The sequence below is a fragment of the Sorex fumeus genome, unplaced genomic scaffold (assembly GCF_029834395.1).
Source record: "Sorex fumeus unplaced genomic scaffold, SorFum_2.1 ptg000019l, whole genome shotgun sequence".
In the NCBI taxonomy this organism is placed as follows: domain Eukaryota; kingdom Metazoa; phylum Chordata; class Mammalia; order Eulipotyphla; family Soricidae; genus Sorex; species Sorex fumeus.
This window is the reverse complement of record NW_026606076.1, coordinates 38,265,721-38,282,795: the sequence shown is the minus strand read 5'-3', so window position 1 is coordinate 38,282,795 and position 17,075 is coordinate 38,265,721. Positions and strand designations below refer to the sequence as shown.

At 62.7% G+C, this 17,075-nt stretch overlaps 2 protein-coding genes across 2 annotated transcripts in view; one reads left to right on the top strand and one right to left on the bottom strand.

Annotated features, from left to right (window-relative positions):
* The window catches only part of LOC130022085 (cytochrome b-c1 complex subunit 10), a 320,448-nt gene that overhangs the window by 182,082 nt on the left and 121,291 nt on the right, over positions 1 to 17,075 (top strand). The window lies entirely within an intron of this gene.
* On the bottom strand, positions 549 to 16,689 carry PWWP3A (PWWP domain containing 3A, DNA repair factor). The gene is made up of 14 exons (XM_056112988.1): positions 16,564 to 16,689; positions 15,398 to 15,513; positions 14,587 to 14,672; positions 11,815 to 11,885; positions 10,720 to 11,313; positions 9,808 to 9,915; positions 7,509 to 7,579; positions 6,514 to 6,590; positions 6,237 to 6,297; positions 5,080 to 5,155; positions 4,396 to 4,446; positions 3,647 to 4,083; positions 2,838 to 2,926; positions 549 to 1,560 (listed from the first exon to the last, which is right to left on the bottom strand). The coding sequence occupies exons 2-14, from the start codon at positions 15,449 to 15,451 to the stop codon at positions 1,503 to 1,505; spliced, it is 1,833 nt and encodes a 610-aa protein (XP_055968963.1). The 5' UTR covers positions 15,452 to 15,513; positions 16,564 to 16,689; the 3' UTR covers positions 549 to 1,502.

The following is a 17,075-nucleotide window of genomic DNA, read 5'->3' as shown; positions in this document are numbered from 1 at the left end:
CCCCCCCCGCTCCTCCTCCTGCTCCCTGGCCTGGACCCCACTTCAGTTTGGGGGCTGAAGGATGTTAGAGAGGAGGGGGGAAGTGGAGGGGTGCTACACTGGACGACAAAGCCCCACGCGGCGCAGACGGTGTTTCTAAACTGACGGTGGGCGTTGGGGGGTGGTCTTCAGTCTCCAGTGCATAGGTGGGGGACACGGCCTGCACCCCGCACTGTGAACGGCCCAGGGGTGAGACCACGCCCAAGGTCAGCCGCGCTGGGTGTTGGGGGGAGGCCTGGTTCCGCAGGTGCCCCTGCTGCTCCAGGGGTGCTGAGGAGGGGGGACATTTCTTATGGTTCTGAAAGTAGCTTCTATGCCGGCTTCGGCCTTTGCAGGATCTTCTAGAACATTCCCCATCTGGCAGGTCATCTAGGCCAAAAGGGCATCTTCCTAATCGACTGTCCAGCAGCCAGTGGGGCATCAACAGCCCCCCCCAGCCCCGCAGTGCACCCCAAAGGGGTAATCTGGGAGGATAGAAGGGGTGGCAGGTGGGTGAGAAAGTTAAACCGGAATCCGAAACAATATTTATTCCTTAAGAACAGTCCTTCCGACGTCAAAGCCAAAAACCACAGGCAGGGCAGCAAAGAAAACAGCATAAAAAAATACTTAACCGTGCAGTCCCAGGCACACAGCAAGGGGCTCCCCAGGCGCACACGGTGGTGCTGGGTCCCCCTGCCCCTGCTGGTGTCACCAGCCCCGCCCCAATCACCAGGCACTGGGGTGGCCCTGCCAGGTGGACCCGCCTGCTTTCAGATCTGAGTCAAGGCCACTGGGAGGGTTCTGGGGGGCAGGCCTGAGACGCGCCCAGGAAGATAGAGCCCCCGACCCCCATGAGCTAGAATCAACAATCCACGAGCTCGGGTGGGGTGTCCATCAGGATCTCCCGGGCAGGGAGGAGGGGGTCTCGACAGGCCCATGCCCCGCTCACTCCAGGGTAAACAGACGCCTGTATCCGGCGGTTACAGTCCTGTTCGGGGGCCACCCCCAGCGCTGCTCACGGCTCAGTCCTGGTGTCACGGGAATGGGGTGGCGGGTGATCCGAGGTACTGGGGTTCCAACACATCAGGTGGCACCCCCGAGTGCCACGGCAGGAGGCAAGAGAGGGTGGGGTGCAGGGGTTGGGGGGGTCGGCTTCTGGGATGTTCCCTGACATTCCCGGAGCTGTGAGTGTCCCGGCGGACTGCGGATTGTCAAGACTTTGCCCCAGAACACACAGGCTCTTCAGAGCCTTCCAGAAAGGAAATCCCGGGGCAGCGGCAGATGGTGCTGGAAAACAGAGAACCCGAGGGGTGCCACCTGCCACGGGGAGCCCCCAGGATCTGCATCTGCAGCTGAGGCCCGCCGGTGAGGGGAGCGAGCCTGAGGGTGGGGGTGGGGGAGACGGTGGTCAGGGTGGTCAGGAGGGGGCGCTGCAGGGCGTGGGCGGAGCTGATGGCCCAAGCCCACACCCCCAGCCTGGGCCCTCAGCAGCCTCGGCGGCTCCTTTCTTCCAGAAGCTGGTTGTCAAAGATCTCTCTTTCCCTGCCAAAGACAAAGAGGGAAAGAGGCTTTGCTGAGGGGTCCAGGCACACGGGGGAGGGGGGCGGAGGGGGGGGAGGGGGCCAGCGAACGATTTGCGCTGTTTCCTGGAGACAGAGTTCCCACGGGGCCGCGGGAGAACCTTGTTTTTGTTTCCTTCTGTTCGGGGGCCACCCCCAGCGCTGCTCAGGGCTCAGTCCTGGCTCTGCACTCAGGGATCACTCCTGGCAGGGTTTAGGAGACTCTGTGGGGTGCCAGGATCAAACCCAGGTGGCAAGGCGAGTGCCCTGCCTGCTGGGCTATTTCGCAGAACATTCCGAAGATGCTGGTGGGGAGGGTCACGCACTGCACGCACTGGGGTTCCTGTATTCCCGAGACTCCTTCAACGACCAGAGAGCGGGCAAGGCACTTGCCTCGTACGCAGCAGACCTGGGTTCAATCCCAGGCACCGCGTAAGGTCCCCCGATCCCCGCCAGAGTGATCCCTGACTGCAAAGCCAGGAAAAAAGACCGGAGTGCAGCTGGGTGTGGCCCAAATGACAAGAAAATAAAGAGAAAAAAGAAGTGTTGATGGGGACCCGAGCGGCAGTACAGCAAGGAGGGCACTTGCCTTGCACTCAGCCAACCAGGGTTCGATCCCCAGCATCCAATAGCGCCCCCCCCCCAGCACCACCAGGAGTGATTCCTGAATGCAGAGCCAGGAGTAAGCCCTGAGCATGGCCAGGTATGACCCAAAAAGTCAAAATAAAAAAAAAAATAAGCAGCAGCAGCAGCTGTGTTGATAACAAACTCCTTGTTGGAGACAAGCGCTTCGGGTCCAGAAAATTCTGCCCCGTCAGTGCCTCAAGGGGCCCCTGCGCCCTCCTGGCGTGAACCTGGGCAGGGGCCTTGGCAGCATGCCCAGCTGAGCCTGCCAGGCCCAGACCCCCACCTGAATGAGTCTTCATCATGTCACTGTCGCCCGCTCCCGCCACGGGTCCTGGCAACCTGCCCAGCACTGGGATTAGGGGCTTGGGCTTGGGCTGCCAGACCTGAGACGTCTTGATCACCCCGTGTCCTGGGACTCGGCTGCTAGCAGGCTGGGGCCTAGGCGTCTGTGTCACTGTCTGTCTGTCCCAACCCCACGCTCCACTCTGGAAACTCGGCAAGGCCGCGGGGAGCCCAGCTGGGGTGTCACGGCTCAGGAGGAGTTCCCGGGGGCTCTCCACAAGGAAGGGGGTGAGAGACAGGGTCAGGCGAGCCCTGTCAGCTGCGCGGGGGAGGTGGGGGGCCGAGGCCTACCGATATCCGAGTGAGGGTCCCTTGATGTACTTCTCCTCAGCTGTCTTGTAGTCCACAGCGTCCACGGCAGAGATGGCACAGATGACCGCCTGGAGGAAGCACAGTACTGAGCAACAGTCTGGGGTTCGGAGACAACCCCCCTGTACCCCAATTCTGGTGGTATCGAGGTTTGGGTGTTACCGAGCAGGAAGATGCACACACATGTACACCCACATGTGCGCACACACAAACTCTTGCACACATATGTCGTGGGCAGCAGGTTTATCATATTAACAAATAGAGGAGCAGGTATAGTGGGGAGGGTATTTGCCTTGCACGCGGCCGACCTGGGTTTGACCCCATCTGGTCCCGGACCCCTGCCAGGATGCACTTACTGAGTGAAGAGCCAGGAGTAAGCCCTGAGCACTTCCAGGTACAGCGTGGAAACCCAAAATGTTACATAGATTATATGTTTTGGGGAAGGCCAGAGAGACAGAGGAAGTGGGCAGGCGCTTGCCTCGCACACGGCTACCCTGGGTTTGACCCCTGGCACCCCGTGAAGGGCCCTGAACCCCCTATCAGGAGTGATCACCCAGCTCAGCGCCAGGAGTAAGCCCTAAGCACTGTTGGCTGTGTTCCCAGAATGAAAGAAGACAAAGGACTGAGCTGTGACCCCCACCCGTTGTGGCCAGTGGCAGAGGAGCACGCACGCCCCCTTGGTTGTTACCCCCCCCCACGCTCCACCCCGCCCCAGCCCCCCTCCAGCCCCTCCTTAAGTCCCGCCCCGGCGCCCTGGCCCCGCCCCGGATCACAGGCCCCGCCCCCAGCACCTCCGGCAGCAGCACGTCCAGGATGAAGCGGATCCGGTCCCCGTTGATGCGCGCCAGCAGCCCCGGGCCCGCGTCGCGGCACACGCCCTGCAGGTACTTCACCACCAGGTCCAGCTGGGCCTCGTCCTCCAAGTACGTCTCCACGCACGTCACGCACTGCGCCGAGCTCAGGAAGGTCTTGAGCCACCGCGACTGCTTGCGGTTCCTGAGGATGTCGCGCAGGTGGCCCTCGGCGCCCCGCGCCTTCACGATGTACTCCACCAGCTTCTGGTTGGCGCGGTCGCGCGCGGCGCGGGAGCGGTCGGGGAGCACCTTCCGGCACGGGGGCCGCCGGCCCCACGGGCTCCCCTCGGCCGGCGCCTCGGGGGCCCCCGCGCTCAGCGGCGGGAAGCGGGTCCCCAGGACGTCCCGCTGGATGGACTTGCGCACCGGGTAGCCTGCGCGGAGGGACGGGACGCCGCGTGTGGGAGGGGGCACCCGGGTCCCGGGGAGACCCTCTTCCTCGCAAGGGTCCCTCTCCCCGGGCCTGCCGGCTTCCAGTCCGCAGTTCTTGGGCACGGAGGACAGGGGCGCCGCAGAACCCCCAGACCCGTGGGGCTTGCGGAGTCAAGGATGTGGCCCAGCCAGGAGCGCGGGGAGCTGCTGTGAGCTGGCCACCGGCAGAACCCAAAGACTGGCCGGGCCAGGAGCCCACCGCTTCCTAGGGATGGGGAGCCCCCTGCCCCTCCACCAAGGGTGCAGCCACTTACTGATGTCAGCAGCGTAGTACTCCAGGAAGGAGCCGGAGAAAGAGCCGCAGCCTGTGGGGAGGGGAGAAGTCGGGCTCGGCCAAGGTGGGCGTCGCAGTCCCACACGGATGGGGATGCCCTCACCGGCCCCCACCCAAGGGGAGCAGAGGTCAGCAGGAGGGGTCCTGGGAGAACCCCAGGCAGGAGTTGGCCCTCAGGAGCGAGCCGCCGGGCCTGCAGGGAGCCCACTCAGCGCCCCACCCGTCACTCAGGACCCCTACGTGTCGCCCAGCCCCACCACCCGTTGCTCAGGTCCCCACCTATCACTCAGCCCCCCCCCACAGACCCACCTCGTTACTCAGGCCCTACCCCCGTCACTCAGCCCCCCACCCCCTCGTGACTCTGCACGTCCATCCAGGGCATTCTTAAGCGGACAAGCAGGAAGGAGCCCCAAATCGCACCCCGGAATCACACCTGCCGACCCTGGATTGTTTAAGCACTGAGTGCGGGAGACACTGATCTAAAGGTCTCTTACAGGCAGGCAGCTGGGACAGACAGACGGGACGGACAGACAGAATGGGAGGAGGAGGCGACTCTGGCCGGAAGGAAATGCTCAGCCACCCTCCACTATCCTGCATGTAGGACCCGAGCCCCCCAACCCCCTACCCAGTCCCCGCCCTGAGCCGCCCCTCCCCCCGCACATACCCAGGCGGACCCTGTAGTCGGTGATGAGGGACACGCACCAGCCAATGGCCTGCTCGAATTCCTCCTTGGCCTCGGTCTAGGGGGGCAGACAGCAGCCTCAGCGGGGCCCCGGAGCACCTCCCGCATCTGTGGCCCCCGAGTGCGGCGCTGGGCTGGAGCTCGGGCTCTGCTGGGGGAGGGGATGCCCGCCTGGGCCCCGGCACTGGCACCACAGGGCCCCGAGCACCTCTGGGTGTGATTTAAAAAAAAAATCTCCAAAGGGAGGAGGCCCAGAATGCGGGGAACAGAAGCGCCCCCCAATACAGGCCGAGTCCCAGGGTGCCGGTGAGGCCTGACACCCATGTCCCAGCACTCACAAGTCACGTGCAGGGAAGGCAGGACCCCAGGAGGCACCCCCAGAAAGGCGTGCGCCCACTGCTCTGGGCCCCCCAGGGGGCAGGCGCTGACCCTGGGCACCCTCCAGCCAGGGATCACAGCAGCCTCCTGCCCTGGTTCCCAAACACACACGCCACCCCACATGCCCCTCTCAGTCAGTGCTTCCCCAAGGCTGGGGTGCCACGTGGTCACGGTCGCCCCCAGCATCCCCCCAGAGCGGAGCACCAACCTGGTGTGGGGTAGCTTCCCCCAAACCATCCCCCCGGCCCTCACCCGTGACCCAAAGCCCAGCGAGCCCTAATGCCCCAAGCAGGGTGGGGTTGGGGGGTGTCTGCGGGACCCCACCTACCCTACCCGGTCCTTGTTTTTCTGTGTTTTTTTTTTTTGGTTTGGGGGCCACACCCGGCAGTGCTCAGGGCTGACTCCTGGCTCTGCACTCAGGGATCCCTCCTGGCGGGGCTCGGGGGACTCTAATGGGGTGCCGGGCACCAAACCCGGGTCAGCCGCATGCAAGGCCAGTGCCCTCCCTGCTGTCCCATTCCTCTAGCCCCGCACCCACTCAGTCTTGGGGTGTGGGGGGGCCCACTCCAAGCTCTGCAAAGCCTGCGCTGGGCCCCGTGAGCTGAGCGGCCGCCCGGCCCATCCCCCCACAAGGGGGATATGATGGGGATGGCGAGGGACTGCCACTGGCCAGCCCGAGTCCCACGTGACCCATCCCGCCACCCCGCATGCCCACGGCCGTTTCCCCCCTGCCCTGGGGAGCGGGCAGCGCCCCCACTTACCAGCAGGGCCTGCTTCTCCTTGCAGTCAAAGTGCTTCAGCCTCCGCAGGGACACAGCGATGCTGAGGGCAGAGGGCAGCGGCCTGAACACGCAGCGCCCGCGGACAGAGAACGCCCGCCCGAGGGAGGGGAGGGGCCGCACGGTGCACCCCAGGACTCACACAGGCCCGGGGGGAAGCTCAGGAGACGAGGGGGGCTGCTGCCCGCCACAGCTGGGTCTCAGCCCTCCCCTCCCCGCCCCCCGCATCCCACCCTTGAACTGCGCCACGGGTCCCTACCCTCGGCCCTTGGGGTCCATGTCCCCCTCGATGAAGAGCACGCTGGCCTTCCGGTCTCTGCGCCGGATGCTTTTGACCTGCGGGCGGCCCCCCGAAAGCCAAGTCAGAAAGGAAGTGGTGGGTGGCGCTTGGTCAAGACCCTCGTGTTGGGGCCACGCGTGGGGGTTCAAACCTGGGCTCGATCCCTGGCCCCCCACAGGGTTCCCTGAGCCCCACCAGGAATAACCCTTGAGCACTGTCAGGTGTGGCCCCCAAAACAAAAGCACGGCTTGTTGTCCCACAGGACACAGACAAAGGACAAGGCCCTGCGCAGCTGTTGGGGGGTGGGCTGGGGGTGAGGGCCCCTGCTCTGGAGCCAGTGTGTCTGGGCTGGAGGGGAAGGAGTCCAGGCGTGGGTGCAGGAGGCACACCCCAAAATGACACTGCTCCCACCTTTAACACGTCTGGCCTCGCACAGAACGGGGGGGGGGGGGTCAGTCTCTGTGGCGGCCAGGCCTCCTCCCCGCGAAACTCGGACACTGTCATGGGGCGCTCACTGCAGCCAGGGGGACATTGACCCCCCCAGCTCTGCTCCGGGGGGTTTCTGGCCATGTACCCCCAAGATAGCAGACAACAAAAGCACCACACATGCTCCCGAAGGTGCTCAGAGCACAGGGGAGCCCCAGGGTGGATCCCCAACACCTCTGCCCCCCCATGCCAGGAGCAACCCCAAGCACCAGGAGTAGCCTTCCCGGGGAATCATCCAGAGAGGCCCCCCCAAACAAGGACATCCCCCCCAAAATCAACAAAGACCCCTCCCTGGATAATAAAAGTGACAATGGGCCGCGCAGGGGTGCGGCAATGCGAGCCGTTTCCAGGGGGAGAAGCAGAAACACCCAGCTTTATGGGATGGGGTCCCCACCACCTGAGCAGGATGGAGGGGGCGCGAGGCCCTGCGAGGCCCTGCGGGACCCTGCTGACCCTCACCCCCACCCCCAGATGGGGCGCGCTCTTACCACTGCCGGCCAAAAGGGGTATTTTTGGTACTTGAGCCAGACCAGCATTCCAACCTCAAACGAGCGGGGTTCTAGAACGAGGAAGGGTGGGAGGACAGAGAACCAGGGACAGACAGAGATGAGGTGTGCGAAGCCCCGGCCCCCAGAACCCTGCCCCTGCGGGATTTATGACTCTTGTGCTGCGGGGGGCTGCGGGCACCCCCAAGCCAGGATCCCAGCCCCACACCGAGGGCCACGGGGGCCAGATGTGGGATTTGGGACTGCGACCGCATGGGGGGTCACCCACAGGGAAACAGTTGGGGGAACTCTGATACCTGAGGCGTCTCTATTATCCAAGAACAACAGGCAGGGCTGGGGATCACCCTCTGAGCTACATCCCCAGCCCCCCATTTTCGTTTTGTTTTCTGAACCACACCTGGCAGTGCTCAGGGCTCACTCCTGGCTCTATGCTCAGGGACCACTCCTGGCGAGGCTTGGGGAACCCAACGGGGTGCTGGCGATCGAACCTGGGCTGGCCGTGTGCAAGGCCAAGGCCCTCCCCACCGGACTATCGCTTCCCCAAATTGTGGTTTAATGCCACCCCAGTGGTGGGTGGGGAAAACAGCTTGCTCCATGGTCGGGGGGTCAACCCAGTGGTATTCAGGAGGCCAGAGGTTGTCGGGCTTGAACCCAGCTGCCACAAAGCAAGCATCACTCCGGTCCTTTGAGCTTTCTTTGTCCATGCCGCAAAATAAATATATAAATAAATAAATCCACCCAGCGATGCTCAGGGGTCACTCCTGGCTCTGCACTCAGGAATCACTCCTGGTGATGCTTGGGGGACCCTATGGAATCCTGGGGATCAAACCCAGGTCGGCCATGTGCAAGGCAAGCGCTTTACTCCTGTAGTATCACTCCGGTCCTTAAAATTCTTCTTTTTTTTTTTTTTTTTTTTGCTTTTTGGATCACACCCGGCAACGTACAGGTGTTACTCCTGGTGGTGCTCAGCGGATCATATGGGATGCTGGGAACTGAACCCAGGTTGGCTGCGTGCAAGGCAAACGCCCTACCGCTGTGTTATCGCTCCAGACCCTGAATTTAATTTTTTAAAACAAAATCTCAGCACCTAAGTTTACAAGTGGAGAACAAGGTTAGAGAGTCCAGTGGGGAGGGCGCTTGCCTTGCAGGAGGCCAATTCGGGTTCGACCCCCGGCATCCTATAGGGTGCCCGGAGCACCACCAAGAGTGATCCCTGAGCGCAGAGCCAGGACTCAGCCCTGACTGCAGCAGTACAAAACAAACCCAAGGAACAAAGCTGATGGGAACATGGTTCCTGCGTTCGATGTGCCAATTCCAGCCCCACCCCTGGCGCCACCATCCTCCCCCCAGGCCCCACCGGGCCCTCCTTAGCAAATCCTCCTCTTTCCTCTACATTTACTGATGAGAGCTCGGGTCCCTCGTCAAGTCCTTCCAGCACCCGGTGCCCCCGCTGGCGGCCGCTGTCCCCCACCCCGGCAGTCACCTGCATCTCAGCTGCATGCGGGATTTTTTTCTGTTGCCTTCCAGAGACCCCTCCGTTCTCTCCCCGCCAGAGATGCTGTCATTCTCTCTTTTTCTCTTTTTGTTGTGATTTTGGAGCCGTACCCAACGGTGCCCGGGAGTGACACCTGGCTCTGTACGTGCCCTGGTGGGGCTCGAGGGACCCCAAGCAGTGCCAGGGACGGCAAGGCCAGCACCTCCCTGCCTGGGCCACTGTGTTTTTCTGAATGCGTCTCTCCCTATTTCACTGCAGAGGTGGGGAAACAGCTGCCTGCACAGAGGCCCAAATCAGGGCCCCCACGGCTAGGGGCTGCCCTTCCTGAGAGATTTGGGGGCGGGGGTGGAGACAGAGAGCTCAAGCACACCCGCTTTTCCGGACAAAAAGGCCCGAGTGAGAGCTGACAGCACAGCAGGGAGGGCATGGCCCTGCACGACCCGGGTTCGAGCCCATCCCGGGCATCCCACAGGGTCCCACGAGTCCCCTGAGCACAGAGCCAGGAGTCAGCCCTGAGCACCGCTGGGTGTGGCCAAAAAACAAACAAAGAGGCTCAAAGGACTGGAGGGGCCCCCGAAACCAACACAGCTGCCAAGGAAGGTCGGAGCCCGGTTCTCTCCGGGCCCCCCGCCCCTACAGCAGCTCTGTGTGGGGACCTGGTCACGGGGAGCATCCTCTGGGGAGACCCGCAGCCCCTCTGGGACGCTTCACTGTCCTGGCCCCCACCCCCCCAGAACAGCCTCTGCCTGTGAGGGTTCCCTCACGGGACCCCCCCCGCCCCCTTACCGTGATATAAAAGGATTCTGGGCGGCTCCTCGTCGTCCTCCTCTTCCTCCAGGAGAGACTGGATTGAGCTCAGCTCCATGGACTCCATGCAGGATGGCCAGTCTGCAGCTGCAGCGAGTGGGGGAACCACAGGGGCCGGTCACTGGGCCGCCTGGGCTCACCCCTGCGGGCAATCCCAACCCAGACATCACGCTCCACGACAGGGGACAACTTGGGGGCCCGGGGAGGGGGCCAGAGACGGGAGACAGGCTGGGGGGGGGCAGTGACCACCGTCCCCAAGGCCCCCGCCCCCTCCCCCGTGCCGGCATATCAGCGGCTGACCACAGCTGGTCATGCAGAAACAAGGGACAGGCCCGGTCAGCTGAGGGGGCGCGGCCAGAGGTAGGAGGGGCGGGGGGCGAGGGCACTGCGGCAGGCCCCTTCCTGCCGACACACCTACAGGGTTCCATGCACGCATGCATGAGTCACCCCGAGGTAAGCCGAGGGAGTGGCCCTGCTCAGCGCCCGCGGGAACAGCTGGTCCCGATGGCACCAGCGACAACCCAGACTACACACCGCCCCGTTCCCCTGCCCCAGCAAAATATATAAATAAATCAATAAAGCCAGGGGCCAGAGGGATGGATGGGACAGCAGGGAGGGCGCTGGCCTGGCACGCGGCCCCTTCCCGGCGCCCCGGAGGGTCCCCTGAGCACCACCAGGAGTGATCCTGAGTGCAGAGCCAGGAGTCAGTCCCAAGCACCACCGGATGTGGCCCCCAAACAAACAAACAAAAAAGACAGAAACCCGAAACCCCAAAGCCACCAAGCACAGAGGCCCCGGGTCTATTTTGGGGAGGGGGGTTGCTCGGGGGGAGCTGAGAGAGGTCTGGGGTGCAGCCCCTCCCCCCACCGCCCCCCAGACCAGCGCCTTTACCTCCCTCCACCTTCTCGGAGGTCGGGGGCCCGGGGCTCGGCGGGCTGTGTGGAGGGGTGCCGGCTTTCACCTCCTGCCCGGCAGACAGTGCCGGCTCAGGGTCCCAGCTGCTGTCCAAGCACGGTCGCTTGGGGGGTCCAGCTCCGGGTTCCAGGGGCCCTGTAGGGTCCCCTGAAGGCAACTCGCAGTCACAGTCCGGGGCTCTGGGAGGCGAGCGGGGGGTAGCGGGATGGTCCGTGGGGGGCTGGCCGGCCCCAGCATCGCCATGGTCTCCCCCGGGGGGCCCCGGGCTCTCGGGCTCCCTGCTGGGGTCCGCGGGGTGCTGGGGGTCCTCTTCCCAAGGAGCTGAGCCCGGCGGGTCCTGCTGCGCTGGGTCCTGCTTGCCAGAACCAGGCCCGGCTGCGTCCCCCGGCACGACAGCAGTGACGGCAGCTGTGGCTTCGGCTGCGGGGGCCAGGGGGGTCCCGGCTTCCTCCGGAGCTCCTGCCTCTCGCGGACTGGGAGTGCTGGGGTTCAAAAGGTCCAGCGCCACCCGCAGGGAGCGCCGGTAGGTCAGTTCCTCCACGGGCGAGCTGGGCACGGCGTCCGGCGAGGCTGCGTGCAGGGGAGACACGGGCGGGCGCCCTGAGCTGGCCGCACTCCCTCCCTGGCCTGCCCGGGGCCTCCCCCACAGGCCAGCTCTCATCCAAGCTGTCCCGTCCCCCACCGAGGCAAGAAAGAAAAGGCCACAGCAGGGGGAGTGGGGGTTGGGACGGGGCAAAGGCCAAATCGAGCAAGGTTCGGGGTGGGGGGGTCCCCCAGCTCCAGTTCCACTCGGAATCCAAGCTCTGGGTTTCCAAAGGGCCTCTGGAATCGTTTGGGTTGGGGTCCCCGGGGGTCCTCCTGTCGCTGCCTTGGGGGGACTCCCAAGAGTACCCCCCTGCACCCCCTCCCCCAGGAAGGAGGGGAAAACTAGAAAGTCTAAAGGAAGCAGCTGAGTTTCTCCTTCCCCTGCCCTCCCGGAGCCAGTGAACAAAGAGAAAAGGGGGAGGTGGGCTGGGCCCCCCCACGCCCCCAGCTGGCCCCCACAGGCCCGCACCCCGTCTCTGCTCTCACCCAGCGACGAGGCGATGTCTTCAATCCGAGAGCGGCTCAGGGTCTGCACCGCCGAGCTCTTCACCTTAAGTCTGGGGAGGGGAACAGACACCACCATGACGCGTACCCCAAAAGGGCCAAGGGGAGCTGCCGAGTCGGGCCCCGGATTCAATTCAATTTTCCAACCCCCCCGCACTGCTGGAGTTGTACCAGGTGAGCCCCCCCGCCCCAGCCCCCACGGTGCTTCTCAAAATCACATCATCTACCCTTTTTGGGCTGGAGCGACAGCACAGCGGGTTAGGGCGTTTGCCTGGTACGTGGCCAACCCGGGTTCGATCCCCAGCATCCCACAGGGTCCCCCAAGAACCGCCAGGAGTAATTCCTGAGTGCAGGAACCAGGAGTAACTCCTGTGCATCGCCGGTGTGACCCCCCCAAAAAAAAGCAAAAAAAAAAAAAAGATTAAGGCAAGGAGAGACTAATTATTTTTTTTTTGCTTTTTGGGTCACACCCGGTGATACTCAGGGGTTACTCCTGGCTTTGCACTCAGGAATTGCCCCTGGCAGTGCTCGGGGGACCCTATGGGATGCTGGGAATCGAACCCGGGTCGACCGCGTGCAAAGCAAACGCCCTACCCGCTGTGCTGTCGCTTCAGCCCCAAGAAGAGAATGATTTTTAAAATAAGTATTATGATACACAAATTTGGAACAGTCACACAAAAACCAGAGGACAAAATCAATCTCATGTCAAAAAGCACCCCCCAATTTTGCCTAGAAGGCATGGGTCTACAGGGAGAGGCAAAGAGGAGAGGAAGGGGGTTGTGAGGGGGGAGGGTCTCCCACCCCACTATTTTTTGGGGGAATAGTGGGTTACAACCGGCGGTGCTCAGGGTTTATCCACAGGGCCCCCTGAGCACCACCAGGAGTGATTCCTGAGTGCAGAGCCACGGGTGACCCCTGAGCACTGCCAGGTGAGGGCCAAAAAAAAAAAAAGAAATAGAGATAGAAAGAACATGAGAGTGAGAGAGAGAGAGAGAGAGAGAGAGAGAGAGAGGGATGGGGCTGGAGCAACAGCACAGTGGGTAGGGCGTTTGCCTTGCACACGGCCCACCCGGGTTCCAATCCCAGCATCCCAGATGGTCCCCTGAGCACCGCCAGGGGTGATTCCTGAGTGCAGAGCCAGGAGTAACCCCTGTGCATTGCCAGGTGTGACCCTAAAGGCAAAAAAAAAAAAAAAGAAAGAAAATGCAATGTTCAGGGCATTAGTACAGCCGGCAAGGCCTACAGCTGATAGGGTGGGGGACAAAAATGATCCCTGAGTGGGCTGGAGCAATAGCACGGCGGGTAGGGCGTTTGCCTTGCACGCAGCCAACACAGCCGACACAGGTTCGATTCCCAGCATCCCATATGGTCCCCTGAGCACCACCAAGGGCAATACTTATGAGTGCATGAGCCAGGGGTAACCCCTGTGCATCGCCAGGTGTGACCCCAAAAAGAAAAAAAAGAAAAAAAATTAATTCAGGAGACTGGAGATCCAGGACAGCAGGGAGGGCACTTGCCTTGCCCACAGCTGACCGGAAAATGATCCCCAGCACCCCGTAAGGGGCACCCCAAAGGGTTCCCCCAAATAGGGTCCTCCGAACTCGGCCAGCAGTGATCCCAAAACAAAGTGCAAAGGAGGCAGCCCTGAGCACCGCCGGGTGGGACTCAAAAACCAAATCAAAATATTTGAAGTTTGGCCTTGGAAAGGCTGTTGGAGGGGGGTGCCCCCCCTCACCCACATAGTTACCTTGTTACCTCCCTGGGATCTACCAGCGGGCAAGGGTCTAAGAAGGCTTAGCCGGCAGCTGGGAAGGGCTGGGACCCCACCCGGACTCGGTCCTTATTAGCTGCAGAACTGAGGTCCCAGAGGATAGACAGGAACCTTCCTAGGTGGGCGGGGGGGTGGGCTGGGATCAGAGACCCCTTGTCTGCCTCTTAGGAGCGGAACCTCCAACGTGACAGCCCGTCACCGTCACCCAAGTCTCCGGGAACAAAGACACACGTTTATTTTTTTTGGGGGGGTGCCCACATCTGGAGGTGCTCAGGGTTGGCTTCCTGGTGGGGCTCGGGGGACCCAATGGGATGCCAGGGATGGAGCCACATGCAAGGCCAGCGCCCTCCCCGCTGGACTACGGCTCATAGGTTTGCTTTTGGTTTGGTTTTTAGGGCCATACATAGTGGGGTATGGGGCAGACTCGAGGTTTTGCAGTCTTCTGAGCTATCTCCCCAGCCCTGGGGACACAAATCCTGGGGTGGTACCATCCCCAGGTGAACCCTAAATATTTGGATTGATCCCATTTCTGTGCTAAGGACTTTGGGGATCGCACACATCCATCACCCCACTGCGTCTGGCGCTTACCCACTTCCAAATGATCATTCCCCCAACACTCAAGCTTATTATCTCAAGCTCCAGCGAAAACTCCAGTTAACAAGCCTTCACAGAGAGCTCCGTTATTCATGGGTTTTTTTTTTGTTGTTGGTGGGAACACACATATCAGAAATCCCTTTCAAGAAAAAGATAAATTTGTCTGGAAGAACCAAGAGATCTTGGTGAGCTGACGGCAGACTCAGAGCACACACGGTATCCAGGGGCACACAGCAAGATCCTCCCGAGCACCCCCAGGAATCAGGGAACCATCCCACAGCATAGAGGAAGAAGCTGCTCCCCCCCAAAAAAAAAATATTAACACCCCCCCCCACGCACACACACACAAAAAAAAAACATAAAACAAAATCCACATCTCAACACTTAACTGTTTGTCTAAGGAGAGGATTTCAACATTGAGAAAAAATTCCTTTTTCCTCTGAGATTTGGTGAACGTCTCAGGTCTGTCCAAGACCTACATTCAGAAAAAAAAAAAAAGAAAAAGAAATAAATAAAAACAAGAATCTATGTTACTCGGACTTCAGGACTCACACAAAGCTTGCAAACTGTGGGAACATGGTCCCAGGGGCCGGGGAGGTGGGGGACACTCCCCCTCAGGGCATCATAGGGAAAAAAAACTGAGGCTTCAGGGACCAGCCAGAGACAGGCCAGGCCTGGGTGCTGCACCGGGCAAGTCTTCCTATATTGGATCCCTAGAAATTCACGTTAGCCAAACTTCGCCCACCCCACCCCGAGAGCCAATCACCTGTCATTTTGCTTAAGGTCCCACCTGATGGTGCTCAGGGGTTACTCCTGGCTCTGCACTCAGGAATCATTCCTGGCAGTGCTTGGGGGACCATATGGGATGCCAGGGATTGAACCCGGGTCCACCATGTGCAAGGCAAACGCCCTCCCTGCTATACTATTGCTCAGGTCCCTGGTTTGGCTTTTTTTTTTTTTTTGACATCTGCCTCTGGTGAAACACTGTCTCCCCAGCCCCATGGAGGAAGGGGAGAAAAAAATTTAAAAAGCCACTTCCAGCAGCCCCGACTTGTTCATCACCCAGGCCTGAGCTCCTCACCACCAGGGTACACAGGCCTACTTCCCCGCAAACACTCGGGGTCTCCTGATAGATTTCATCAGTCACCCAAAAGCCATTCGGAACCCCGGGCACTTCCGGGATGGGGGTCTTCCTGTCACCTTGGCAGGCCATAGGCGCTTTCTCCACTGGCAGAGGACATACTGGGCGTCCATGGTGACCGAGGCGCTGTGGGCCAATCCGGCCCGGCCAGGTCTCACAGGCCAGCCGAGGAGCCCTGCAAATGAAGGGGCAGGGAGGGCTGGTGGTGGCGGTCAGAGCGGGTCCCTAACCCCCCTAGGGAGAGGTTCCCCCCCACACACACTGAGCCCAGGCCTGGCCAGATTCCTGGGGAGGGGGGAATTCATTCTTTACTTTGCTTTTTTTTTTTTTCCCCTCCCCATAAATAAGACCCAGCCGATTGGCCTCCACTGGGTGAGGATGGGTTGGATTCTTAAAGCGTTTCTGGGCTCGGATCCTAGCAGAGCCAGGGGCGAAGGGCCTCTCCCCCCCCCCTCCACTCCCGCCCCTTCTGGTTTTGCCTGGGGCGGAAAAGGACAGGGACAGCTGCAGAGGCGGTGACCTCATCCAGAAGAAGTCGGTGGGCTCCGAGGCAAAACAGGGGGTGGGGTGGGGGGTCGTGGCAAAGACGGGGGTTCACTGCAGCAGCGGCGGGGTGGGGGGGGTTCCAGCACATCGAGGGGTGGGGGTAGAAATGGCCAAAGAGGTTCGGCCGGGCGAAGGGGGGGTGCAGATCAGGAAGCAGAGGGTGGGACCAGGCATGGGGGTGGGGGGCGCCCACTGAGCAGGGCTGGGAGGTCCGTCCGTCCGTCCATCCGTCCGTCCGGGAGCTGAAGGGGGGAGGGTTTGAGGAAGCGAGGGCAGAAGCGGGGTGCGGGGGGGTCAGGCACTGGAGGAGGGGGGGTTCGGTTAGCAGGGAGGGGTCCGGCAGTTGGAGAGCCAGTGAGCAGAGGGGGTCCTGGGCGCAGTCGGGGCGCCCAGAGGCGCGGAGAGCAGCCCAGAAAGGGGGTCCAGGCAGCGGCAGGGGGGCTCGGCGAGCAAGCGGGGTGCAGGGAGCAGAGCAGAAGGATCCGTGCGCGGGAGGGGGCGCCGGCGGCGGCGGGGGGCGGCTCACGCAGCACGGACGGGGTCCACGCGGCAGGGCCGGGTCACGGCCCCCGGGTGAGCCTCCTTTCGGGGTTCGCCCCTCCCCCCCGCCCGGCCCCACCGCCTCAGCGCCGGCCCAGCCTCCCGGCGCCGGCGCGGGGCGACCTCCCGCCGGGCTCACCGGGTGCCCGGCCCGCCCCGCACGGTGTCCGGAGCTCGGGGGGAGGCCGCGGGGGCCCAACGGCGGCAGCTCCCGCGCCCGGCGCGCCCGCCCGCGCTCACCGCCGCCGCCGCCGCCGCCTCCGCCGCCACGGGGCGGGGCCGCCCACGCCCCGCCCCCCCGCGCCAGCCAATGGCCGCGCGCGCCGGCGCCGGGCCCGCCCCTTCCGGCGGGCGGTTCCCAGGGGCCGGGCGCGCGTCGGGTGGCGGCTGCCGCGGGCGGCGGGGTGCGCGGCTGCGGGGGGAGGGGGCGGGATCCGCCCGGCCGCGCCCCCAGCCCCGCCCCCGCGCCCTCCTCGAGTCCGTCGGGATCCTCGGACCCCGCCGTGTGGCGCCCGCGAGCGAGACCGAAGCCCTCCGCGGGCGCCTTCCAGAACGTTCCAGAAACTTCCAGAATCTTCCAGAACGTTTCCCAAGGTGGCGGGGGGGAGGGGTTGCCCGTGCTGGAGTGATTTTTCTTCCATCCCAGCAACC

Excerpts from the sequence above, each read along its gene's own strand:
- PWWP3A (XM_056112988.1), bottom strand. The coding sequence starts at position 15,451 with ATGGACGCCCAGTATGTCCTCTGCCAGTGGAGAAAGCGCCTATGGCCT. Across the intron at positions 11,314-11,814 it reads AGACATCGCCTCGTCGCTGG|CCTCGCCGGACGCCGTGCCC; the intron begins GTGAGAGCAGAG and ends CCCTGCACGCAG. Across the intron at positions 1,561-2,837 it reads GGACCCTCACTCGGATATCG|GGAAAGAGAGATCTTTGACA; the intron begins GTAGGCCTCGGC and ends TGTCTTTGGCAG.